Source organism: Lissotriton helveticus, chromosome 2_2 (genome assembly GCF_964261635.1).
Source record: "Lissotriton helveticus chromosome 2_2, aLisHel1.1, whole genome shotgun sequence".
NCBI lineage: Eukaryota > Metazoa > Chordata > Amphibia > Caudata > Salamandridae > Lissotriton > Lissotriton helveticus.
This window is the reverse complement of record NC_136060.1, coordinates 141,437,984-141,465,964: the sequence shown is the minus strand read 5'-3', so window position 1 is coordinate 141,465,964 and position 27,981 is coordinate 141,437,984. Positions and strand designations below refer to the sequence as shown.

General features: G+C 47.0%; 1 protein-coding gene across 1 annotated transcript in view; it reads right to left on the bottom strand.

Annotated features, from left to right (window-relative positions):
* The window catches only part of NFXL1 (nuclear transcription factor, X-box binding like 1), a 624,964-nt gene extending 602,811 nt beyond the window's left edge, over nucleotides 1–22,153 (bottom strand). The window contains exons 1-2 of the mRNA XM_078678225.1: nucleotides 21,956–22,153; nucleotides 7,371–7,640 (exon numbers count right to left, since the gene is read on the bottom strand). Of these exons, the coding sequence (XP_078534351.1) occupies nucleotides 7,371–7,611 (241 nt within the window). The 5' untranslated portion in view covers nucleotides 7,612–7,640; nucleotides 21,956–22,153. The remainder of the gene's footprint in view (nucleotides 1–7,370; nucleotides 7,641–21,955) is intronic.
* Nucleotides 22,154–27,981: the final 5,828 nt, after the last annotated feature.

The window sequence follows — 27,981 nt, the reverse complement described above, 5'->3', positions numbered from 1 at the left end:
ACCTGGCCGCCCAACTGCAGACTTACACTCAGGAGGTGGCGAGGGAATTCCGGGGCCCGGAGGAGGGGAGAGGCCTGGGTGTTCCCCGGCACGTTCTCTCCTACATCGCGCTCCGGCAGAGGATAGCAGTGAGGGATCTCACGCAGGAGGAACGTACTATTAGACTGTGCTGGAATCGTGCTCAGCGCAAGCTGGGAGTGGGCCACCCATACGCCCCCGAGATCCCACTGGGAATGCTTACTGCGCTCCCCCATGGCGGCGATTGGTCCCAGTTGCGTGCATGGGAGGAGGCGGGTATTCAGGTCTTAGGTGACCTGTATGAGGATGGAGTACTCCTACCCTTTCAGACACTATTGGATCGCTACGATATCTCCAGGGGGGACTTCCTATTGCACGCGGCGGTCACGAGAGCGCTGCAATCACATTGGCGGACTGGCCTGGAGGAACCTCCGTTGTCCTCAACGTGCCAATACGTGATGATGGCAGCTGGCACGGTTAAAGCCGTGACATGCTTGTACACTAGGATGACCCAGGAGCAGCTGACTCCCCTAGAGGCGCTCAAGACCAAATGGGAGGCGGACATAGGAAAACACATCCCGGAGACCACATGGGCTCAGCTGCTGCGCCGTGCTTGGAAGAGTACGCGCAACGCTAGATTCCAGTTGGTTCACTTTTACATTCTGCACCGTGCATATCTCACCCCGGAGAAGATACGGAAGTACTTTGCCGCTGACACTGCGGCTTGCCCGAGATGTCAGACAATTGGAGCGGACCTGACCCACATGCTATGGTCTTGCTCTGCCTTGTCCTCTTACTGGACGACGGTTGGGGACACCCTTAATGAGGTTACGGGGCGGACCCTCCAGTTCGACATGGCAGTGACGCTTTTGCACTGGTTCCCGCACACCCCCAAGACGCGAGTGACCAGCAAGTTTATAGATATGGGACTTATCCTGGCCAAACGTGAATTGACGCGGCGCTGGAAGGCACGAGTTGGTCCGACGAGCACTAAATGGCGCACTGAATTACTCAAATGGGCAGAGGGGGAGAGCACCCTGCGTTACCAATTGGCGAGGCGACAGCAGAATGATAAAGCGCTGGAATCTGCACAGGCGTGGGAGACACTGGTGCAAGCCCTGCGAGATCATAATTCCTCCAGCGACACGGACAGTGACGCCGCTGAGCTCCCCGCGTCCCTGTAATGCAATAGACTTTTAATATACTCCTGCATGCTCCAGTTAGTCTTCTCCTACACGCTCACAGTTGAACTATTATTGCTACTGCACTGATGGTGAGGGGGGGGGGGGGGGGGGGGGGGTTGCTGGGCGGACTACGCATACTGCTCATACCACAAACCTTTGCTCCTATATCACTGTTGTTCTGCCTTCGGAATGGTGGGTGGGCCTTGCTACGTTCGGGGCGGAGGGTAGGGGGGCTTTCTTTTTGAGTCTCTGGGATTGTTACTTCTCAAGTTTTTATCATTTCCTTCAAAATTAAAAGCGGAACTGAACTACATGGCGATGATTATCCGCATCGGCCTTTGCTGGGCTGCAGTGTCTATGTTGTACCTACTTTGCCGCCCGACCTCCGGGTTGTGGGCTGAATGGCCGTGTAACAGTTCCGCAATAAAAAAATGTTTAAAAAAAACAAAAAAAAAAATAATGTTGCGATTCTCCTGCGCCGCTCCTTCCTTTTTGAGGTTACCCGGGACATCAGGGACCCCCAGGGACGTATTTTGGCTCTTATGGGTGGAACGGGGTGGCCATACCCTCAATTTTGTCTAGGTCTATGTACTTTTGACAGCCCTTGAATCCTCTCTCCGAGGTCTCACAGACTTGCTGTCGTCTCTCCATCAGGCATTGACAGTGATCGGGGGGACTTCAATGCAGTCCTAAACCCTGCTTGTGATGCTATTGGGGCCCCGTCCCCTCATCGGTGCACAAGTGCTAAGTGCCTTTCAGAGTGATCCTCCATGTTTAGCTTATGCGATGTATGGAGAACATGGAATCCCAGATTGTGCCAGTACACCCACACCACCACTGCACATCACACCCACTCCCAAATTGACTTGATCTCTATGCCCGCCCCGCAATGTTGCACGTTCACTAGTGTTCAAATACTCCCAGGGCAATCTCTGACCACACGCCTCTCCTTCTTCGCATGGGAGGCCCGTGGACACGCTTTGACCCATATAGCGGCTCAATGCCTGGTTTCTTCAGGATAGGGTCGATAAACAGACAGTGGGTGAGGAGCTTAAGCCTTACTTCAAGTGCAATGACAGCACGGTCTGTTCACCTGGCACGGTGTTGGCAGCTTTGCTAAAGGATATCTTAGAAAGAAATACTTGCATTAGCACCTCTCCCAGCTGGAGACTCACGCCCTCTGCCTGGAGAATCGGGCAAGCAAATGTGGAGGTCTTCTACAGCCCGAGTCTACAGCCGGGGAGACAAAAATGGCAAGTTCCTTTACTGGCTCGCGTCACGCCCCCTGGCCAATTGGATATTTCTGGAAATTTTAGACACAGAAGGCTGCACTCAGCACGCTTCCGCTGCCATTGCGCGGACTTTTGCTGAATATTATAGGTGCCTTTACTCAGAAGCCTAGAGCTGGGATTCGCAGTCTAATCCCAACTTTTTATGAGAAGTACCTCTCCAGCAGCTGTTGATGATGCCCAACTGACAGACCAACCCATATCACTGGAAGAGATAGGCGCAGTCATCTCCGCAATAGCGACAGGAAAGACACCAAGCCCTGACGGGTATCCAGCGGAGTACTATTTGACGTTCAAGGAGATGCTGACACCACAGCTTAATGCTCTGTAAACGGAGGCAGTGGAGCAAGGGGCCTATCCTATGGACATATTTATGGCCACAATCGTAGTCATTCCCAAAACGCACCCTTCGTCGTCCTCCTGCTCGGACTACCGTTCGATCTCACTCATTAACACGGAGGTAAAAATGTATACCACGGTCCTAGCTGAACAGTCTTACGTCAGTATTCACCACCCTGCAATACCCTCATAAGTGTGGATTCATGTCGCATTGTAGCACGAGGCACTGCTTGTGGCACCTGCATGTCACACTGGCCCATTGTCACCTTCTCCCATCCTACTGATAGACTTTGAGAAAGCCTTGGATATAGTGACTGGCGATACTTAGAGGTCATGCTGATCAGAGCGGGCTCCAGCCCACATTTCCAGGGGGCTCGCACACGTGCTTTACTCAAACCCGTCGGTTCAAGTCTTGTTCAGTGGGGTCCTCTCTGAAGACTACCCCATTCATCAAGGCTGGGCTGAAGCCCTAACCCCTTCTTTTCACCGTAGTGATAAAGTCACTGGCCTGACTTACCAGATGTGATACTCAAGTGTGAGGATGGCACTGGAATGACTCACATGAAGATCTAATCGCTCTTTACGCAGACGAGGTCCTATTGTTCATGGCAGACCCCGCTCGTACGGGCCCCTGTTACCTCTATATCCTGCAGTTCTTTAGGGAAGCGTAAGGTTTAAGACTTAACACGGCCAAATTGATCCTGGTACCCCTACACGTTTTTTCACGATTGTGTGGTTTGGCAATCTGACATACTGATTAGACGCCTTCATTTTCGCTATCTGGGGATATGGGTGGAGCTTCAGGAATTTACCTGGTTCCTCAACCTTACCACCGTAAATGGCTGGCCATTCCTTTGAATCCACTTGGGAAAATCGCATTGTACAAGATGAATGTACTCCTCCGATTTTTGTTATGTACTGCAAAATCTGCCTCTCCATCTCCCACGCCATTGGTTTTCACTCCCTGGACAAAATGGTCACAGCATTCTGTGGGGTAATGGAGGCCATGTGTGGCCCTGGCCCATTGCCAGCGGGCCCCCTATGTGAGTGGGATGGGAATAACCAACCTTTTACTTTATTATATTGCAGCTCACCTCCTAGTGATTAAGAATTGGGTCTTAGGGGGATGGTCAGATCCATCCTACCAATTAGAACTTGAGAATCTGTGGTTCTCACAGATCCAGGCAATGCTCTACGGCTCCCTGATTCCCATGCTATTCTGGCAGTGACTAGGGCGTCCTCCTTGCATGGCATTCCATGCTTCATTGCAATGCTGGGATGCGAAGCTCACGCTTCAGATACCTTTGTGGCATGGCACTAGGATGAGGGAGGTGGCTGAGTTGGAGGGGTTTAGGAAATGGGATCTTGTTGGCATTATGCAACTCGGAGATTTTTGGTCGGGGGTTCACCTGCGCACTTTTCAGGACTTACGGGCCTATACCACTCAGTTTTACAAATACTTACAGCTCCGACACGCCATTAACCTTCACATTCCTGCTGGCACTACTGAGTTCAGTCCACTAGAGGCCAAACATCTTATGAGGGACCTGGGGAGGGGGGAGCGTGTCCCAGATTTACTGTTCTCTTATTAATAATTCCCCTACCACACTAGAAGACCTGCGGACACATTGGGAAAGATGGCTGTGTCCCCTGAAAAATGAAGACTGGCGGGGCACACTTATGGCTCCCTGAGTGATCACTTTCTCAGCCAAATTGCGACTGATGCAAATTTATTATCTCCACTGCGCCTATCTCACCCCAACCAGACTGCACTGGGCGGGATACCTTTAGTCTTCAAATTGGCCAAGGACTGCGGAAACACCCACAGACTTTTACCATACGAGTTGGTCCCACACTGCTCTAACTAAATACTGGATGGATGTAGTGGGTGAACTGACTGCGGTCCTGGGATGGGAGGTCCCACTTACTCCCCTGGTCCTCCTCCTGGGGGTTCTGGAAGGCTTGGGTGGCTCTCGGACCGACAGATCATTTCTGGATACTGCCACCATGGTGGCCAAACGGGACATAGCAGCCAAGTGAAGAGACTCTGCCCCCCCTCCTCCCTCCACGGTGGCACTCAGGCGCAGAGAGGTGGATTGGTGCGCCACACAGGAAAAGCCTGTGTATTAGGTGAGGGGACGTCTGGCCAAATACAAAAGAGTATGGGGCAAATGGCTGGGTCTACTGGCCTAAAGGAAATATGGACATGTATTGGTTCCCTCTTTTTTTGTGACTCTGGTCTACAATCTGTAAGACTGTAGTGCGAAGGTGGCTGTTAGCCGACTCTCAAATAATGTTTATGAAATGTACTGTATGCTATACATATTTCCTTAAATGGTAAACTATGTTTTGTATATTTACTTTTGTTTAACACTGCACATCACAAGATTGACTCAAATGAGAAAGAAGATTACATACAAAATGTGGGAAAACAAAAACAGCCAAAAGGTTCAGGTCTAAAATGTATAGTATATTGACAGCTGGGCAAGCTACAAGTTTTGTTATGTGCAATGCTACATTTCTGTGGTCGGACTCCTTGAGCCTCATTTAGTGGGCTATATACCAGCACAAACCTTTACCTTACCAGCCCATAAAAAATCCTGTGCACACCTTTTAATGGGTAGAAAGATATCTACCACTGACACATTTTTACATCTAGGTGTTAATGTTGATCGCTGGATTAACTGGAGTTTAGGAAGTTAGGAAACTCTACTTAAAAAAATCTATCACTGCTGCGTTCAGTTTTGCAAATAGGCTTGGTATGAAACCCCTCAAAGAGATGACAAAGATATTCCTAACAAGTGGTGTCTCAGTAGCCTTCGTTGGGGTAAGCATATGGGCCAATGCACAGACACAGACAATAGAAAATCCTTAATCCTTGTCTAAAGAGAATGTAAGCAGTCCCACTCAGCTGCGCCAATGCAATCTGCCATCAACAGCTGGCTATACCATATATAGAAGACTGTATTAAACTTTCCCCTCTAGTTCTATGGCAATCAATTTGGTTGAAGCCGGCAGCTGCCTTAAACAGAAACATTGTGCTGGATTGCCTATACTGGATACAGCTGAGCAAATTCTCTCGCTATCTTATGTTAAGGGTATGTATTATAATGTTATGTTATGTTATCGGATTTGTAGAGCGCATGGCTGCCCCAGCAATGGGGCATCCCAGTGTTAGATCCGCAGGTACAAACCGAGAAGCGGGGGCAAGACAGACGATTAATCAGGGGGAAGAGCCAGGTCTCAACTGCCCTTCTGAAAACCTCATGGTCCTGTAGATTCCTGATAGTGCTAGGGAGAGCATTCCGGAGAGAAGAAGCCAAAACTCGGAATGGCCAGCCTCCAGCCCGGGCTCTTCTAACACAGGGAGTACATAGCAGATATTGGTTCAAGGAGCGGTGGGTACGTTCTGGTACATAGGGGACAAGAGGATTGGCTAGAATGAAGGGGGCTTGGGCGTTGAAAATTCTGTGAGCGATGCAGAATGACTTGAATTGAATTCTCTTTTCTATCGGAAGCTAGTGTAGCTCACATATGTATTTGGAAGTTGGGCAAGATTTCGAGGGGGCAAAGAGGGTACGGCAGTGGCGTTTTGCACCCTCTGCAGTTGATTAATGCCTGCCTTATTAGCACCCAGGTACAGGGAGTTACAGTAGTCCAGTCTTGAAAGGATAGTAGACTGGATAATGGTCTGGCATGTTTGAGTGTCAAATAACCCGAGCAGCGCCTTCAGACCGCGCAAGAGTCCAAAACAGCTGCCAGCCACTGATTTTGTCTCTGCCTGAAAAGTAAGTGCACAGTCTAACCAAACGCCCAGGTTTAAGAAGGGCCTTATCAGCTTTTGTGATGATACAGATACTTTGCACGGTATCAGTAAACAAGATTTTAGAACACTTCTCATGAAGTATTGTCTAAATATGAGGGAATCAAATGATTCACGAAATGTAAATAGTGAGAGACCCTGTTCTACTACATAAGGGTGTTATTCAACCTTACCTCATATGGGTTACCAATATTCAACACAGATTTGTTTTAACCAGGTTTCATGTTAATACTTTCCATTTGCTGGTTTCATTCCCTTTGAAAGGCAGTTTTGAGGATAATCCATCCCCATGTCCCTGTGATGCAGTTGCCAAACAAAGAACTTTACATTTGAAACTCGTTTGCCGTTTTTATTGCGAGCTGAGGAAACTTTAGTTCATACCCCTTTGAAAAAATATGAATTTTACTTAACGTAAATCTGCTTTTTGTATTTGCAACAACTTCATTCATACTGACTTTGCACATGATTTGCCAAGTCATAAAATACAGATCTAAAATAGAGGTGCATTAGAAATTAGATCTTAACTTTTTAGATATTGCTTTTTGCAAGTATGATTTGACTGCCTTTTTATACTATGTAACTTTTAATGTAATTTTAATACTTTCATTTTCTCTTTTTAATCAATTATATGTCTGTAATTTTTAACATGTATGCTATGGCTCTGATGTCTGAATCAAATAAAGAGATATATTGATTGCTTGATTTACCAGTACTTACCTTTTGGAGACGTACTGGAATTGCCGGCTACCACCCGGCTGCTGACTGAAGCATAAGAAGTGCTTCCCCTTCCAGTACTGATGTGACTTAAGTTAGCAGCAGAAGCTGGGGCACCTTTTGGATGAGAGGAATTTTTCTCAGGTCCTGGTCTGGGCCCAGGAGCCATCAGCGATCCATCATTTGCACTGGCACTGCGCCCTCTCCCCCTACCTCGGCCAGCTTGACGCCAAGCACTCTCCATTCTCTAGAATGCAAATATTGCCAGGGAACCTGAAATAGAAGACCACAAACACCAGTAAATACACAATCCTAAATGTATTATTCAAGTCAAAATTAATCAATGTAGCCATACAAATGACTAGAAATTGAAACCACAACCTCTCCAAAACATTTAAGTCTGTGCAACACGCCCTAGAGAGCAGATACATAAACTTTTTAATTTGTGGATAATTAATGATATGAAAATGAACATTAATTCCTGAGCCTTTTGCAGCGATTTGAACAGGCCTGAAGGCAACATGACTGATGCCGAATAAATGAGTCACATTGCCTGTCAGTCATTAACCGCCATGAGGCTAGTAAATTAGTTGGCTTCACAAAGTAAATGGCATTATCCTACATCCACAGTCCTCATCCAAGTGATTTCTTTTGAGGTGAGCTCCACCTCAACCAGGACGTGAAAAGAAAAGGGGGGTAGCAGCAGTATAACCATCCTCTTACCCACATCACTTCCAGTTTTTTCTCCGGCCTGACCATGACAGCAACAGGGACATGGGATACTGTCAGGCTTGGATCTTCCTTATGGGATGCCAGTGTTCCCCTTATGCCAGGCACAGTGGGATTAGGGCACTACAATGAAAGATGAGGGGGACAGAAGGTGGAATTTCTCCTTACCCCCTCCTAAAATTGAGTCTTCTGGCTGGATCGGATTGCTGATAAATAATGCCACAGTCACGCGACTACTCCAGTCGGCTCTCTTTCCTTTGGAAAATGGCCTGTGGTTTTGGTCTTTTTTCTTTGAGGGTCTATTTAAAAAGACTATTCTCAAGACGCCTTGTATGGTTTGTTGTTTCAAGCTGAAAAGTGGGTCCATGCGAGTGGTCTGTTTATTACAAGGCATGGAACTGGGACTTTGCGCATACGTAATATGGGCTCCCTGCGCGTCAGGTGTTTAGACAAAAAGAATCAGCTGTGCAGTCAGGTGCGCATGCTTTCCAAATTAAACGTGTTAGAAGGACTTTTTAGACTTTGGTTTGGGCTTTCCCTTGCAGTATCTTGCTCAGTATGGTTGTCAGATTCAGAGTTCTAAAGGGGGTTGCCTCTACAGATGTGTTATAGACAGTTTTGGGGCTGATTTCTTGATTGTTGCAGAATGGGCAAGCATTTTTGCAAGAGGAGGAGGTCCAATTCATCCTTATCCTGCTTTTCTCCCTTTAGAGACAGGAAGAGGGCTAAGCATAAGGACACATCCTTGGTGAACAGGATTAAAAGTTTTGTGATGGAGACCATGTTATGTTATGTTAAATCAACTTGATAGAACGCACAAATTACCCTAGGGCATCTCGGCGCTGCTTGTGGATTTAAGACCGGAATCGATGAGGGTGTTTTAAAAAAAGTGGGCTTTGAGGTGTTTCCTAAATTTACAGTACCTTGGGCAAGAACGTACGTGTTCCAGTACATGGGGGCGAGGTAAGAAAAAGCCTTTCCACAACTGCGTTTTAGACGGATGCAAGGGACCTACAGAAGTGATTTTGAGCCAGATCTTAGATTACGGCATGGGGCATACGCTTTTATTCTTTTCTGAAAGTAAAGTGGGCATTTGCCCTTTAGGGCATTATATGCGAGACAGCAGATTTTAAAATAGGAGTGTTTCTTCACAGGCAACCAGTGTAGTTCTTTCGGCAGGGGCGCCAAAGAGGTGCCAGAAGGGCAGTTGAGCACAAGCCTTGCTGCCGTATTTTGAACAATCTGAAGCTTAGAGATCAGTGTTTCCCTGACATTTGCCAACAGGGTGTTGACATAGTCCAGTCTGCTTATTACTATGGCCTGAACCAACGTTCTCCGGGAGGAGATAGGGAGGTAAGGGAAGGCAATAGGCGCAGGCAATGGTAGCATGAGCCAGTGGTGGCCAGAATGTGCTCTCTCATAGTTAAGGCTTGGTCCAATTTTATCCCCAGATTCTTTACTGCTTGATTGGGCACAGGGGAGGCTCCCAGTTGCTGCGGCCACCAATCATCAGCCCAGATGGCAATCAATCAATCAATCAAGTATTTGTAGAGCGCACTACTCACCGGCGAGGGTCTCAAGGCACTAAGATGGAGGGGGAAAGGGGGGGGGGGGGGGGTGAGAGAGTTGCCACTGTTCGAAAATCCAGATCTTGAGCAGTCTCCTGAAGGTTGGCAGGTCTTGGGTCTGTCGCAGGTGGATGGGGAGGGTGTTCCAAGTCTTGGCGGCAAGGTGGGAGAGGCTTTACTGAACAGCATGATCTCGGGCTAATCTGCATTCAGCTGGAGATAGTTCTCATTCATCCAGTCTGAGATGACTAGCATGCCTGAGAAAAACTGTTCTTTTTCTGCCCCGAAAGACATGGCCTGGCATAAACATCAGCTGGGTATCATCAGCGTATGAGATTATATCAAAGCCAAAGCACTCTGCAATCCCTGCGAAAGGAGCCATATAGATATGAGATAGAGACCATGACCTCTTAATATTACTCAAATTTGTAAACCCTTGAATGATGAACAGTACTCCTATTTCCAATTCTGGAGTGGGAGAGGAGAATGTTGCTTTCCTTCCTACGGACTTAAAAGGCAAATATATTGATAAAGAGAAGCTGTCGTAGATTCTGCACAGATTACACCAAAATATGTACCTCTTCTGAACCTTCTCATAGGCAGTTCCAGCAGCATAAAGCTTTGGGTCTAGGCTTTATGCGTTAGAAGAGGTTGAAAAATCCTTGCTTGAATCTGTGACTGTGGATTGTTGGTTGTCGATCTGGGTGGCAGAGCATCTATAGTGGAGAATACTATTTTATATGACCATACGGATGTGAACATTGATTCAGCTTTGTAAAATTCCTATGCAGGGACGAATTTAGCGATGAGAGCCGGCATTTACGAAGTTTACACTTCTCAATCGCTTAGCTCGGCTAGCAATAACTTATTTAAGTTGTTTTAGCAGAATATGGAGTGTCCTGAACAGATTGAGTTTTATCTGCTAGCTCCTTTAACATTCTTGAAGGAAATAGCAGGGGGTACCACCATCTCTGCTTGAAGAATCTACATCTGAAGGACTGGCACACAGATGCAGCACAGAAGGCAGTGGTCTTAAGAGTGCCTTTAGAAGGACTTAAGGTGGCCGGGATTCCGGTTTCAGACGTAGAGCAGGGCAGACGTATGTATTCAAGACTTTTCTTAGTCCCAAACCCTCGGGTCAGTTCAGACTGATTATAGACCTAAGAGGGATGAACAAATGGAGAAGGAAGATTCCATTCAATATGGAGAAGGTTCAAAGAATCATTCCAGACAGATCTTTTATGATCGCCATGAACCATATGGATGCCTCTTTATACACCCCCAAGCTGTGTCCATCAGAAATATCTCAGCTTTTTTGCACTAAAAAGCCACTATTAGTTCCAGCTATTGCCTTTTGGCATTATGTCTGCCCCAAGGGTCTTTACAAAATAGATGGCGCCATTGGTCGCTTTTCATCTTCAGGGGTGGAGTGTGTTTCTATACCTCAACGAATGGCTGTTCCATGCTCCTAAGGAATGGAAGGTGTTGGGATGAGATGAACACTTAACTTCAGTGACATGGTTTTCTTATACATATGGAAAAATGAAAGCTGGATCTCTCAGAAGGGCTGATTTGGGCATGTTTTTCTGCCTTGGGAGAGGGTGATGAGGCGAAGGACGGCCCTCTTTTCCCCATTATGTCGAAAGGAAGGTACAGTAAGATTGTAGCTGAAGTTTCAGGGCTACATGTGTATTTGTAGTCCCTTGCGCAAGGCTTTATATGGGAAATCTGCTGACTCACCAAGTGAAGTACTGGAAACCATATGAAATGAACTTGAAGAAGAGTATCGTTGAGCTGGGGATCTCCTTGTCAGTCTCCACTAACAATGATCATAACAATGGATGCTAGGCCTTTGGGTTGCAGTGCAACGTTGAGGAAGGTGTGGTCTGTTATTTTCTTAGCATTATTACAGTTCAGGAGGAACATTCTGAATTAGCATGTGATGATCAGGACGGACAACACAAAGCAGTGTGGTATGTGAACAGACAAGGGGGGGGGGGTTACAAAATCTGCCTCACTCAATCCGGTTGCATTGAAAAGCATTTTCTTTCCCTGATATATATATTTATTTATTTCAGGGAACGTTTATTAGAACTGTTTGCTTCCAGAGAGAACACTCAAATTCCGAGGTTCACATATCTGTATCAGGATCCAGTTGCCTTAAGGGTAGAAGCACTGTCTTCATCTTGGCCTCCTCAGCTGCTCTATGCATTCCCTCCTATTCCACTCATTCACCAGTCGTTATAGAAGAGGCAACCAAGATCGCCTCAGTCAGAACGGGACAATCAGTATCACCTCTGCTCTCTCCTGCTGTATTTTCATCAAAGTTATAGTGATTAGACGAAATGGAGGGAAAGTACAGAGATCATCCGTGCCCATGCCCTCTCCTCTTGGAAGCTTGAACAAAACCTCTGCGAGCCTCTGAAGCAAACAGATCTAGAAACAGATGGCCGAACTTCCTGCAGATCCGGAGGAAGATCCTGGAGACAAAGACAGATTGATCGACAAAAGAAATGACCTGCTCAAATGATCTGCCCGAGTGTTGCGTACACCCTTAATATGAGAAGCTGTTAAAATAAGAAGATTGGATTCCACCAATAGACCAATAGATGCGCCAAATGACTTAAAGTGCAAAATCTGTCCTGGACATTGGCTCCTATGAACCTGACCTCCCGGGAGGGCAACAGCTAACATTTGGGTAGGTGGAGGAGAAGGCCCAATCTGTTCATTACTCCCTTTGTGCCCTCTAAATGTTCCAGGTGTCTTCAAGGAAGGAGCGTGAAGAAGCCAGTCGTCAAGGTAGGCTAAACTGAAATCCCCTGTAAAAGAAGATGAGCAACTACTGGAGACATCATTTTTTTGAATACCGTAGGAGTTAATTTTATGTCAAAAGGTAAGAACATAGACTGCAAATCTGAGGAATTTCCAATCCTTCTTTGAACAGGAATATGTAGATAGGTATCAATTAAATATAGTGTGATTATCGAACTCTGAAACAGATTTAATGGGGAAATCCAATGAAGGGTCTCCATCTTGAATTTGACATCCGCAATATAGACATCCAAATTCTTTAAGTCTGCCAGGCAATATCACACAGAGGATTTCATTTCCGTAAAAGAAATTTAAATAAACCCCCTGTCCTCTCTACTTTGTTGGTACTAGACAAATCACTTTCTTTATAAGAGAGGCCACTCCCTCCATCAGGACTTGACGTTTGATGGCGTCCGGTGAACAGGGGTACGTATCATTCCTTACTTGGCTGAAGAGTCTGGAATGCTATAGATTATTGAACTCCATTCATGGGGAAAACTCCCTTATCCGTCTGCTGACCTGTAAGGGTGCCTAGCCCCCGGCATAGTCTCAGCATTTTGAATCCAGAAGATGATTTTTGTTTCCTGAAATAATCAAACAAAGATGCAGGTTTCCCTGGAGCTTGGAAGAAAAATCAGAGGTGTGCCTCCTGAAAGGCACCCTGAAAGACTACCATCTAGAAGACCTGAAAAACTTGGACACCTCTTTCCTAAAAGAGGAGGAGTGCTTCCTCTCCATGAAGAGACAATGGAGTTTATCCTCCAATCCAGCTCCAAATAATTTCTGCGATACCAAAGGGGATGATGGACGGAGCATTTGAGCAAATCAAACACTCACTCCCAGTCAGCTGATCTGGGTTTAATCCATCATCATTCTTTAGCTCACTCCACCACCCCAGTTCAGACATGGCCATATGCAAATCAGTCAGACCCTGTGCCTCATGGGAACAGTCCAGCCCAAACTGCCATCAAAAGGCATTTTGAGAGTGGTTTCTTTCTGTGCCACATCCGTAGTAGAGTAATTTTAAATACATATTCTGTCTGGCTGAAACAGACGCTACACTCCCCAGAGCGGAGGATCGAACCACATTAAAAGATATGTCTGAAGAAACTCAATATGCCATTCCAAGGATACTAGAAGAATAAGAACATTTTAAATAACAACTTAAAGTCTGTATTCAAAGATTGAGTTGTACTCCTTGCCTGCTGTCCCTACCCACTGTGGCACTCTGGGGGGAGACTGCTGGAACCGGCCCCTACATCTGGCCCGGACACTGGTCCCTCATCTGCTCCTTAGCCAGCGGGCCCCACATTTAGCACTAATCAGGCCCATACCATTGGAGTAACTAGGTGCTTCTGAAAGAGAAAGGAGGGGGCAGAGGATGCCGACTTTGCGCTGCAGGGTCTTTTCCCCTCCCTCCCCCCTTCTCTCATTGAATACTACTTGGGCTCATTTGCAGATCCTACGTCTACCCCCTTCACCCGAAGGGCAGCCTGTGCACGGCTCAGTGCGGCTAAGCCCTGCTACACGCCTCCAGGGGAGACTCAAGGGGGGCTGCCCACACTTCGCTCTTGACCCCTTAGGCAGCCTCTCCCTCTCACTTACCCCTCCTGACCAGACTAGTGCCTATTATTAACTGGAATTGGTGTCCACTGCTTTTTCTGTTGCCATCAGCCCCCACGGATGTGGATAACACGGAACGTCGATTTTCTCAGTGGTCAAGGGGACTGGCAGCGGAGCTCGCGCAGCGGGACTCTCTATTCCTATTCCTATTCCTATTCCTATTCCTATTCCTATTCCTACCCCTACCCCTACCCCTACCCCTACCCCTACCCCTACCCCTACCCCTACCCCTACCCCTACCCCTACCCCTACCCCTACCCCCACCCCCACCCCCACCCCCACCCCCACCCCCACCCCCACCCCCACCCCACCCCTTAGTAGGCCTTTGGTGGACCCCCCCACAGAGACCTGGCCCTCCTAGCGAGGAGTGGAAGGGGCCTGCTCCTGAGATAATAGGATTCATTCACACCTGAATACAGCCAACATGGACCTGGGCGCTCAATCTTTTCCTGTGGGTCGCACACCTCACAAGGCTTTGGAACTGGGCTTGCACCCTTGGCACCTGTGCACCTCAACAAGCTCATTCTAACCTCTAACTCCTGAGCTGGGGGTCTCGCCAGCGGAGTCCATCCAGCGACTTTATTCACTTTCCTTCTCCTCTCTCGTCAGCCTCAGAAGAACTTCCTCTGAACTACTCATGGTAACCGATCTCGCTATGACGGCGAGAGAGCCTCGGGTAGACTACGTTGTCCTAGGGCTCTCACCGGAACACATAGGTGCCCTGTCGCAACTAGAACATAATGATTACAACGTGGGCTCCCTACCACAGCGCCAGCAATTTTTCCTTTGAATCCCCGGAATCTCTCGTATTGACCACTGCATCGAGTGAAATCCGATCCTCACCACACCACACTCTAAATTGGTCAAAGATCCCGTAACTAGGGGGTGTGGCTTAGCCGGCGAACATGGCGGTCGTGTAGAGCGTGAGCTCCGACCAGCCTGCAACAATCCTACCTGTTTATCCTAGCCCTGGTCATCGGGAAAGGTTCCCAGTGCCTCTGCAAAGTGCCCGGTCCCGGGGGCTTTCATCGACGGCGTCTGGCGGCGCTGGAATCGGCTCTCGTGGTCGGGGAGCGTCCCGGCGGGGTACCGCGATCGAAACTGTCCGGCGGGGCCTGCAAAGCCGGGGCCTCTATTTTGGCGCAGCCGACCGGCTGTCGCGGCTGCATCACGAGCGGAGGAGGTGCGTGTCCCGCGGATCGCCTGGAGGCTGGGGAGCCCTAAGCGTCGAACTGCCTGGTAGCCAAGAGGACACAGGGACGAGGCGCCCCTGGAGGAAGCCCGAAACGGAGACGGCCAGAAAGAACGGCCGCCATTTTGGTTGATCGGCGGAGAGACATTACTGGGCGGGTGCGCGACACCGCTACTTGCCCAGGTTAGTGCAGCGCTCTGTGGGCCTGAGACGCTGGTCGGCTGCGGTGACCGGCCTGGTGGCGCGCCGCAGTGAGGTGGCGGCTGGACGGCTGATACTCGGGGGTCAAGTCGGGCCCGGCGCATTTATACTGGGGCGCTGACTGCGCGGTGAGCTCGCGGCCGGACGGCCGATACTCGGGGGTTAAGTCGGGCCCTGGCGCGTGCATACTGGGGGCTGCCCGCACTGAGACGCCCCTCCTACATCTGGGTCCCTGTGACGGCTGGGGCCCGCGTTCAGCTTCCTCGAGGAGCCGATCAGGAGGCAGCGCGGCGGTCGGCTGCGGACAGTGCTGAGACAGACGCCTTGACACCCCCCCTGGACGGGCAACCGGCTGTTGGCGGCCATAGTTGTGAGGCGGCCGGCGGCATAAACAGCCTGTGTAGTGACTGGTGGGCAGGCCTCCACGCATAACTCAAGATGACACGAGGCGCTGGTGGAAGTCAGGGCAAGCAGGGACCAATCGATACATTTACTGAGGCGGCTGGTGCGAAAGGAGCACAGCCGCAGGTGCCGGACAACGCAGCGCTTCTGGCGGCAATCACGCAATCCAGAGACGCACTGGACGCCAAGATCGGGGCGGTGGGCTCCGACATGATGCTCTTACGGCAGGACCTGCGAAACGCTGTGGAACGCATTACAGGTGCGGAAACGCGCATATCGGCGGTGGAGGACGATGTCACAACATTGAAAAAGAGGGTTGTTGCCCTGGAGAGAATTCAGAAGGGCCTGGTTCTATGGGCCGAAGACGCGGAGAGTCGAGCCCAGCGCAGCAACCTTCGCTTCTTAGGCTTTCCAGAGGATTGTGAACGGGGCAATGCGGAGCGTTTCCTGACGCAATGGCTGGAGAGCTGGATTCCAGCAGACACTCTCTCCTGCTGCTTTGTGGTCGAGAGGGCCCACCGGGCGCTGACAAAGAAACCCCCGGTTGGTGAGCGCCCGCGGCCCATAATCGCCAAGCTATTAAACTACGCTGATAGGGATGTTATCCTGAAACAGGCGAGACAAAAGGAGGCTAAAGTTTTCATGGGGGTGCTGCCCGATAAGAAACTGTCCCGCATTTACCAAACCCTTGTACGACACTGCTCCACAGACCTGCAGCGACTCAAGGCCACATGGGAGCAGGATATTGGGGAAATGGATGAGGAGGATTGGGTGGAGGCTCTGGAGGGTCCCAGGGGAGCAGCGATCTCCACGCGCCTGCGACTGGTCCAATTTAGATACCTTCATCGCACATACTATACCAGACAACGCTTATGGAGGGCGGGCCTAATTGCATCCCCGGATTGCCTTAGATGTGGGTCAGAGGTGGGAACACTGATACATACGGTATGGGACTGCAGGGTGCTTCAGCGGTTCTGGAATGGGGTGTTCCGATGCCTGGATGAGGTGTTGGCATGAGTGCTACAGAGGGATCCCAAGTTGGCTCTCCTACATGTCATGGCTGGAGTAGGGGGCAATGTGTACGAGCGTCATTTATTATTGTTGGGACTAACACTGGCCAAACGAGACATTGCCCGCTCATGGAAGGCGCCCCAGGCCCCGTCGCTCGTAGCCTGGAAAAAGGGAATGGACTTTTGTATGGGGCTGGAGCAGCCCATCTACGTGGCTAGGGGCTGCCCTCGAAAGCACTTCAAAATTTAGAAGAGGTGGGCGGATTATCGGGGTCTGGAACTCGACCCGCCACCTGAGGACGATGCAATCCACCCTCCCTGACCGGTCGACAGTCAGAACTGTATTACAGACACATTGGTGCACATGGCAGGAGTTTCAATAGACAAGCATGACTCAGGCAGAGCAGGCAGCGGGGAGGGGGGTCGGAGGGGCGGGGGGTTCTTCAGTTTCATATTATTGCATATATGTTTACTCTATTATAAGAACTGAATGCATTTGTACCTGCTACATCGATACTGTGATTGTCTCTGGATATCAGAGCTTTGCGTAATATGTGTTTCCCATGCAATCAATAAAATCTGTTTAAAAAAAAAAAAAAGATCCCGTAACTACCCCAGCAAAAGACAACTCTGTTTTCTCCCTATGGCTGAAATCCAACCCTCAGCCGCAGCCTACCTCTGACCCTCGGGAGTTTCTGTAATTGAAGATTCGGTGACAGCACCAATTACACAGGCTTTTATGACCTCTTTTCTGCAGGAAATTAAAAATGAAATCGGATCACTCAAGAACGATTTTACATCTTGCCTGCAAGAGATCCGTCAGGATGCCACAGAAATTGGGGTCGGGTGGACAACCTTGAGCGTACAATGGATACATGTGCAGAGGATCATGAGAGTCTTTGACGTAGAATGGCTGAACTAGAGGACCAACAATTTAATCTGCAGGTGAAGCAAGTAGATTTAGAAAATAGAAGCCGACGTAATAACATCTGCATCAGGGGGGGTCCCACGAGGAGCGGAGGGCAAAGATATTTTGGCTTTTACAGCTGACCATCTGCATACAATCAGGGCTGATGAGAATGCTTCTCCACCAGCTTTTGATAGAGCACATGGAGTTATTGGCCCAAGAGGTAGCAGTAAGGAACCGACGCATTACCTCAGCTGCCCAGCAGTAAGGAACAGACGCCTCACCCCCGTGCAACAGTAAGGACCTGACACCACACTGGCCTCTGCCACGCATCACCTCCCTTGTGTTTTGCATAATTTTTGTTTTTCACAACGTTTCTAAGGTACCGTACTGGGATCTGCCCAACTCCGTAACCGGTCCTCGCTCCATCGAGGTCGGGCTGACTGTGTGGGGTCTTCGACCCTCGTTGGAGCTATTTTTGATTTCTAAAAGCTATACTTGATGTAATCCTTCAAAAGTGATACCCTGATTTGTGTATGTTGGATTTTTGTTGTTTTTGTCTTGTTTTAATCAGACAAATATTGGTCGTGTTTTTTAAAATGGTGTGGAGTACTTTTATGAAGTTTTCACTATGTTTGTGTGTGCAAGTACTAATACTTGACACATTGCCTCTGGGATAAGCCGGACTGCTCTTTCCAAGCCATCAAGAGGGTTAGCATGGGTTATCTTTGGTGTGTAACTTACTTGCCCTGACTAGAGTGGTGTGCTCTGCCGGGCTTAGGATGTATAACCGAGCCAACCAAAAACCCAATTTCTAACAATGAGCTAGGCCCTGCTGATCATGAAGCAGATCACTCACACCATGGAGAGGAGTGCTATGGTCTGTTTGGATGCGCATAAAGCATTTGATATGGTTAACTGGGCCTACATGAAGCAGGCGCACTAATGCTTTGACCTAGGGGAGTTGTTCTTACAATTGGCCTTCTTCCTTTACAAGGAAAGCACAGCACAGATGAGATTCGCAGAAGGCTATCAGGCAGCTGGCAGATCCTGAGAAGAACGTACCAGTGCTGCCCTCTCCACTGATTTTTGCATTTACAATTTAACAACTAGCACAACTAGCAGAGACATTTGGGAGACTGTTTCCCTAGGGAGTTGACGTATCATAATCATGCTTTCGGCTAACGATATCTTATTGATGATATGCATACCTCTGGAAAAATGGCCCAATATAGATCGCACATCAAAGGAGATGGGTCATGGTTCAGATTAAGCACGTCTGAATCCATTTTATACCCACTGAATGTGGTGGAGATGAGTTTCACATCAGCTGTGCCCTTACAGATGGACACAGTACCAACAGGATAAGCGCTTTGAGCCTTGAAAAAGCCCTGTAGGCGAAACGCGCGTCGGCTGTTGCTTTTTCTTCGTTTGTTGTGGAAATAAAAACTAAAAAGACCTGATTTGGAAGTGTGGTTCAAGCATTTCTTGACACCTTGCTCAAGGGACATTTGGACTAAGGACTCATTGGAAACACACCAGAAGGAAAAATCTCCTTTGCTATTGGATTATAGATATAATGATAGAGTGTGCTTGGGTGTATTGTGATTAAAGATATACAAACATGTTTACTAAGACTTCCAATCATGACTAAACGACCAAAAAGTATGTTAAGATAATAAAACTGAGGCTGACGATTAAGAAAAAGTGTATTAAAGTGAAATGAAAGTGGGCTGTGTCTCCACTGTGAAATAATGACAAAAAGAATTTCTGAAGTGGATCAAAGTGGAGAGTGGGATCCACAAGGAGGTCCAAAGTAGAAAGGACAATCAGGGAGGCACGTCATAATAGGATCTAGTGGCAATTGAGCTAGAACAACTGAATGAAATGGGATCAATGCTGAGAGTAATGACGAGGTAATGGAATGAAACTTGCCAGCACATGATGCGGTATGAATAACACATTGGAGGAGGAGCGTGGTGAAAGAAAGACATAATAACCATTTGCAGTCTGCAAAATTAACCACCCTGAAGCTTGTCTTGTCCTTTTCTACTTTTTTCCCCTCCACCCAACCCCCCAACCCACCACCAACCCCTGTCTTACCCCCCACCCCTGAGTACCTAAAGGGAAAACCCCCCTCTAACACCCGCTGCCGCTCGAAGGGCAGCCACTAAGGGTGCATCTGTCTAAAGATCCCTCGCCCTCTAGTATATAAGACTTGGATCGCCCATGTATAAAACAAAATCAGACCATTAACGTGTCCCCCACTTTAGCTTCATTTTAAACATATCCTGTTATAAGTGCTATTATGCTGTACAAATTTTTGAGAGTACCAACTCAGCTTCTTTAACCTCAGTGAAGTAATGTGTGTGGCCGGCTTTGATGACTTTAAGACAAGCCAGTTCCTGGAGGAAACCTGAGCCCCTGCTGACTTAAAGGGATCTATTAGCTGCCGCAGCTTCCAACGTTTCTCCATTGTATTCTTACATAGATCTGACCTTACAAAGAATATAACATCTTCTGTCACCACAGGGGAATTGGGTCTTGCTTTCATAGAGACTAGACTGCCTGTCTAAGTATAAAATTCCCAAAGAAAATCAGAAAAGGGCGGGGGAATTTACTTCCTTTGTTTCTGTTTACTAAGGGCAGCCTGTGAACTCTTTGCAGTTGAGAGTCCCAATCCCAATCAGCCAGGTCGGGGAAGGCACGCTGGAATAATTTGACTATGTAAGCACGAGGGTCCGAGCCCTCTGAACCCTCGGGAATACCGAAAAGTCTGAGGTTCTGCCTTCGCTGTCTACTTTCCATTTCGTCAAGTTTGTTTTGCAGTGCTCTGATCTCTACATCGTGGCGGGATGACCGTAACTCTGTACAAATAACTGTTATACAATCGATTCACAGTTAACTGGACAATTGATGTGGGGTGGCAGGTTGCGAAGTGTTTGTTATTAGTCACTATTTGGACTATGATGGTATTGCTTAAAACCCAATAAAAGAAATATAAAAAAACAGGCTTAGGCTGTTTCTGCTATGAATTCTTATTTACTCGTAAGTGCCATCGGGAAGATATGCAGAGAAACTGTCTCATTGTAAGTATAAAAAAGTTAGAAGTATGCAGATGAAATTGGTTAATCCCTAGAATACAGCGCACGCAGTCGGCCCTGTAAGAGGGCGGCCCCCTTAGTGCTGAATTAGGCACATCCTCACGGACCAGCTGCCGGGACCCCCTACCCACCGGAGTCCCGCCCATGTCCGGCAGCTCTGCGGCATCATTTCTGGGCGTAGTCGGCTGAGGACAGGTATTTATACCTATATGCCTTATGCCAAAACCTAGGAGTCTTTACGGCAGAACCCTGGATGAAAATGTTGGCACCTGCTCTTCTTTCGAGCGGTTGTAAGCCTGAGCAAGCAGGGGCTAGCCTTGTAACGCTCCGCCCCTACTAGGCATGAGTAAAGTTATTGACTGCTAGTCCATGGTATGTAAGTGGAATAATCCCCACATAAATGGGTGCACCGATTGGGTTGGGCACAGCGCAATTTGGCTCATCAGGCGAGCAGGGCAGATTAGGTTAGTCACCGCTGCCTGCCCTTGGATCGCACATAAGTTAACCCACCACTTGGGGTTGCCGATATTGGCACTAAGCCACTCCACCACTAAATCACGTACCTCTATGATCAATTCCATTATCACTCAACTCAGAACCCAGAATCATAAGTTTATAACTACATTGACACCAAAACCTCAAACTTATATTGGCACCAGAGCCAACAAACCATCAGAATTGCAACTGCTCAATGACAAAAACAAAAGCACCACCCCACCCGTTGCTGCACCTTGAGACAGCCACCGCAATACGGGTTAGCTTTCAGATGCTGTTACATGACAAGCCAGAGCATGGTCATAAAGAACAAACAATAAAGGAAAATACAAACATCCGACACACCAAAGATTCATCAACACCACCTGGAAAGTAAAGATTTAGTCTCAGCACTAAGGCAGAACCCAGATTTCCCATGTGCCTACACCATCAATGCCTCTGACAGCCCACAGCCACCCTAACCACAGAGCAATGTATGAAACATTCACTTATACTGCGCTTTACAAACACCCAGCACGAACCAATTAAATTTAAATGGACACTTACTAGTCAAAATCACCTCATGACCGGCGTTGCCGCTGTTTCAGCACCACGAGTCAACATCCCTGGAACCACTACCAACATCAAAGACATCAGAGAACTCAGAAGTGAATAGTTAGTATTAGAGGAATGACCCCAAGAAACGCCGATAAATCACGTGGTATAAACGTCAGCCCCAGTTCAGTGAGGCTGTGAAGTGACGCTATCCAACAGCGGCACCCGGGAGTCTTATGGGAAGTGACAATAGACAAGGGACGCTAATCAACGACGTGGCATTAGGGGCAACTCACATAGAGTTCGCAGAGACACGGGACTATCAGGAGCAACATTAGGTCAGGAACTACGGAGAAGGAAGGGGCCATATTGAAATGCAACGTCTTCCCTTGTAACTAGGAATGCCATGCAGGAAAAAGTACGAAGCAGTAACATTTGTGTTTTGGCCGAATTATTTCTTAAGTGGTTTGAATAAACACACAAGATGTGCAAAATAAGGAGATGATTAAATAGAAAAGATTAACATAGGATGAGTGCTTCTCTTGATTTTCATGACCGTTATTTGACATTTTTAAAGCTGTTCTGTGAATAAAACATTTGTATTCTCTGTCAGTTTTCTAGCCGATTTCTTACTCTTTAGGGTTGGGCCTGTTTTGGGCTTCTTTCGGCAGAGCGTGCTCATGTTTTGGGCAAATTTCAATGAGGGCTGTGCTTCCTCTAGTTTAACTCCGAGTGTTCCACGTAGTGCTTGTTCGTTTGTCAGTGCTCTTTAGTTTCTGGACCGCTTGGGAAATCTTTTCACCGTGCTGTCTAACGTACTCTATCCGTTTCAACCAAGTACAACAAGGCTTACACTTTTACTATAGATTTTAGCACTGCAGAGAGGCTTAATTTTTACAAATTTGGACACATATATTTACCTTCTTGCTACTGTAGGTCGACAGTGTGACCCGACAGCAGGGCGTTTGGTACTTAGTTGATAGTGATGTATGGCAGGGTTGGATTGGGATCAAAAATTGGCCCGGCCACGCTAAAAATAAGCATTGGCATAGCCAATAGGTCTCGCCTTTGGGACCTTATAAGTGTTAAGCCATGCAACAGTTTATGTTGTTGCACCAAGGATATTATGCTGCATAACTAAATACTTATAAGGTCCCAAAAGCGAAACCTAGTGGCTATGCCAATGCTTTTTTTTTTGTTTATGCCAATTTGTGTTTTGAGCCTTTTAAATGGTGAGTATTATGGTGTATGTTGGGTGTATTGCTAAAGAAAGCTACAGAATTTAAGTGATTTTGCACCAGACAATAGCTCATTTTTCAAATGTTTTTTTAAAACGTAATTTTCAACCCCCACAACGCAAGGCCTTCAGCTGTGCACAGCGGCGTTGGCAGCAGAACATGGCCCATCACACCATAGTCGGCGAACACTTTCAGACAGTCTTCTACTGTGCACATTGGGGAACTGCTGTGTGGCATGGCTTTCAGAAAGGCCTTAGTCCAATCCATGGCAAGCAGCTAACACTGGCTATTCACAGCCATTGGCCAAGCACAGCAGTGGTTGGCCCCTGTGGGCACCAAGTCCCTGCTGCTTAATTTCAAACACCCGCTAGGCAACACCTTTGGCGGTGGCCAATCCACACTGGTTGCCAACACAGGACGCATGTCCTTCGGCTTTGTGCAGCAAGCTTTTTCCCTATTTTTTTAATGGAAAAGTTATTTTCTTTGTTTTTGTGAACATTTGCAATTTTCAGCACACAATAGTGACTTTATTGCTGTAAGATCGCAATTTTCATTGAAATCCATTGTGGTTTTACAAAGTTTTCTTTATTGTTCTAAACATTCAAAAGCCTATGGACTCATCTTGGTTGTGCGTCGTAGGGCTGGTTAGCCTGCTGGCTACCAGCAATTTCTTCAAGTGTGATATTCTGCCACCTGTTATGCTGTTTTCTTTAATAGGAGACACTGGGGGACCGGGTGGTTGTTATCTCTCAGCCCAATTTAACCACACAAATATGATGAAATCAAAATAATAGGCAAATAAAAATTGGACTGAGGGCTTATCCTGTGAATATGCCTTTGATGCCAATGCATCCAGGAATGGTGCACTTCCCCAGTGGGGACAACAATGCTGTTCAAAGAAAGACGAGAAAAGAAAAGTAGCGCTTCACTGCAAAGTCTGTAAAGTGAGGCTGATGTGTTTGGATGTGAATAAAACCAATCTGGCCACTTTGCAAACACTCTGTCTTGCTTTATTTAGTTATATATTTATTTTTCATATTTAAAACCTTTTATTTCTCTCCATCCTGAGGCTGCACTTTGGAATAGAAAAATATCAGAAAAAAGGCAAGGGTGTTTTTGTTTTTTTTGGATCCATTTCACAGGGAAGCAACTAAATGTAAGAAGGAATGAGATGTTGTGAACTGTTTCTTTAAGTCACGATTTTTAGTAAGTGAGGAGCAAGACAAAAAGAGAGGGAATAATAGGAAGTGCGGGGGTCAACTGCCAGCACAGAAAAGAAGAGGACATTGTCCCTGTCTTGTCTGGGCAGTAAGGAAGAGACAGAGTCCTTTTCCTTTGCTGCCCGTCCCGATCATCCGCAAAAGAAACCACGCTCACACATGATGCCCCATGCCCCCCTTAGAAGTATTGTCGAGCCTCATTGCGTTACAGCCTTAAGAAAAGAGGAGGAAGTGGAGGCATAGTGAGCATTGGAGAGGAGGAGCGAGGCGCGCGCGCACAAGCGCGTAACCGCAAGCTCTAGGCCGCCACAAGCAAAAGCGTGTGGTAGCATTTTCTGGAGCCACACACTAAATCTCTCACAGAGCAGGGCATGCGCTGGCTTAGCAAGACCTAAAAAGTGGCCTACATTTAAAAACATGCTAGAGGGAAGTTTTATGAAAAGAATGGGGCAGGTCTCTTACAGACACATGTTTTGATAAATTCCCTTAGTTAAAAAAAGGCACAGGTTAGTTCAAACTTGTGAACTACACCTGAATACAAGTGATGCCACTTCAGCTCAGACCCCCTACCCTCGCTCAATCTGCATACATTAATGGGCCTCTAGCAAGAGAAAGGGAGTGATACCTCCGCCTGTTTGTAAAAGGGAGGTAATAGAGGCCCTTCTGCCTCCAGAAAGCTCACTCGAGCACCCACTGGGCCGCTGGCTTCATCCAAACCACACAGATGCCAACCAAATCAGCCCCCAGGCTGCTCAAAAAAAAGTCCACAGCTGGAACTCAGATACCGGCCCGTCGGCCATTGCCCGAGTGCTCGCCTTACCAATCCGACCCTGATTTATGGCCAATACATGGTGTATGTGGGGGGAGGGGGCTCATGGTGGTGAGCAGCAACTTTTTTTTGTGGCAAAGCACGTTTTTATTTTTAGAGTATTGTGAATGTTTGACATTAGTACCTATATTGTGATATCTCCAGGTGAAATGCGATCTCAGACCTTTAACAATTACTTTAATAAACCTTTGGCTTCAGAAAGTAGGTCAAAAATTATTTAACTGTAAACTGTGTTTTATAGGGCCAGCCTGGGCAGCGCTGCTCTGTGAGGCATGCCTTATTAGAGTATGCACTTGAACCTCCGTCCATATTTTTTATTGGCTTGTGTTTTTGTCCTTTATAAATGCTGGCTTCTGATTTGGTAATCGACTTGTTGTCCCTCCTTAGTACCGCTTTGTGTTCATTTAAAACCTCCCATGAGGACTGACCTTTTACTTTTGTTTTTACACCGTCTGTGTTATTTCGACTATAAGCACTATTTCTTTAGTGAGTTTTGTCTAGCACCATTCAGTGTGCCATGCGCGCTTTCACTTTCCAAGCAGTCGGTTCAATGGTGGCCGCTTCTTCGGAATGCCATATCTCTCGCATTTAGGAGAGTTTGAGCTATTGGCATTATAAATGACAATAGCTTAAACTCTCGCAAAGGCAACACCTATTGCTTTACACATTTTTTTTGTGGGTTGTGTCCAAGTGCACCATGCCACGCTTGCACTTAATAGAGACCACACCCCTTTCCTTAGACGCAGCTCGTCTAAAGAAAGGGGTGTGGCCTCTATTAAGTGCAAGCACAGCATGGGGCGCTTGGAAACAAACAATATTTGCAATTCAATAGGTCTCGCATTTGCGAGAATTTAAGCTATTGACATTTACAATGCCAGTAGCTCAAAGTCTCGTAAATGCGAGATTTATGTTTTACTTATTTACCAATTGGACTAATATCACATATGACGGATTCAGCCAATCCTGGCTTTTCAGGCACCAGCATGCTGCAATACAGGGCTTCTAGTTTGTTGAATTTATTGTTGTTTACCCCTTATTTTCCCCTTGGCCTATCTTCTCCCCTTCATTGCCTTCTCCTGCTTGGTTGAGAAGGTTCACCTATTTTCCAGAGGCATAAGGTTGGTACCTGGCAACCCATAGGTGGCAATTAGAGCCATGAAGGGGAAAGTTTTGTTAATATTGAAAAAGTGGATGTCCACAATTAAATATGTGTTCATGAACACAAAATCACATTGATGGAGAAGGATTCAAGGAATGAAACTTGCTCGGACGAATCTTTCATTAACAAGTACTTATCACTAGAAATAGTAAAGAAGACGAAAATAACATGCGTACAACATTCACATATGGGGAAAAGAGCTTTATACGGTAAACAACCATTACTTCGCATCTTTTACTTCACACTTCTTTTACTTAGCATCTTTTACTTAGCATTGTCTTTTACTTCACATGCTTTTACTTAGCATGCCTTTACTTCGCATATGCCTTTACTTAGCTTATGCCGTTACTTCGCAGGAGAAGAGTGGATCCATGGTTGTAGGTGAAGAGAGGGACCACGGGCAGAGAGAGGTAAGTGGGGCCGTGTAGTTAGGGTAGTGTAGTAGTGTATGTGTAGTGTGGGGTGTAGTGTTTTAGTGTTTAGGGCAGTGTTGTAGTGTATGTGTAGTGTAGGGGGTAGTGTTTTAAGGTTTAGGGTAGTGTTGTAGTGTATGTGTAGTTTAGGGGGTAGTGTTTTAGGGTTTAGGGTAGTGTTGTAGTGTATGTGTAGTGTAGGGTAGTGTTTTAGGGTTTAGTGTAGCGTTGTAGTGTAGGGGGTAGTGTTTTAGGGTTTAGGGTAGTGTTGTAGTGTATGTGTAGTGTAGGGTAGTGTTTTAGGGTTTAGGGTAGTGTAGTGTATGTGTAGTGTAGGGTGTAGTGTTTTAGGTTTTAGGGTAGTGTTGTAGTGTATGTGTAGTGTAGGGGGTAGTGTTTTAGGATTTACGGTAGTGTTGTAGTGTATGTGTAGTGTAGGGGTAGTGTTTTAGGGTAGTGTTATAGTATATGTGTAGTGTAGGGGGTAGTGTTTTAGGGTTTAGGATAGTGTTGTAGTGTATGTGTAGTTTAGGGTAGTGTTGTAGTGTATGTGTAGGGTAGTGTTTTAGGGTTTAGGGTAGTGTATGTGTAGTGTAGGGGGTAGTGTTTTAGGGTTTAGGTTAGAGTTGTAGTATAGGGTAGTGTTTTAGGGTTTAGGGTAGTGTTGTAATGTATGTGTAGTGTAGGGGTAGTGTTTTAGGGTTTAGGGTAGTGTTGTAGTGTATGTGTAGTGTAGAGTAGTGTTTTAGGGTGTAGGGTAGTGTTGTAGTGTATGTGTAGTGTAGGGTAGTGTTTTAGGGTTTACGGTAGTGTTGTAGTGTAGTGTAGAGGGTAGTGTTTTAGGGTAGAGTTGTAGTGTATGTGTAGTGTAGGGGGTTGGGTTTAGGGTAGTGTTGTAGTGTATGTGTAGTGTAGGGGAAGTGTTTTAGGGTTTAGGGTAGTGTTGTAGTGTATGTGTACTGTAGGGGAAGTGTTTTAGGGTTTAAGGTAGCGATGTAGTGTATGTGTAGTGAAGGGTAGTGATTTAGGGTTTCGGGAAGTGTAGGGGCGTGGAGGGTAGTGTTGGTGTGTGGGGAAAAAATAAAAAAAATAATCTTTATGCGCAGTAAAATACTGCGAAGTAATGTACTGCTAAGTAATGCCAATTTCATGCTTTTAATTGTTTTTGCGAAGTAATGG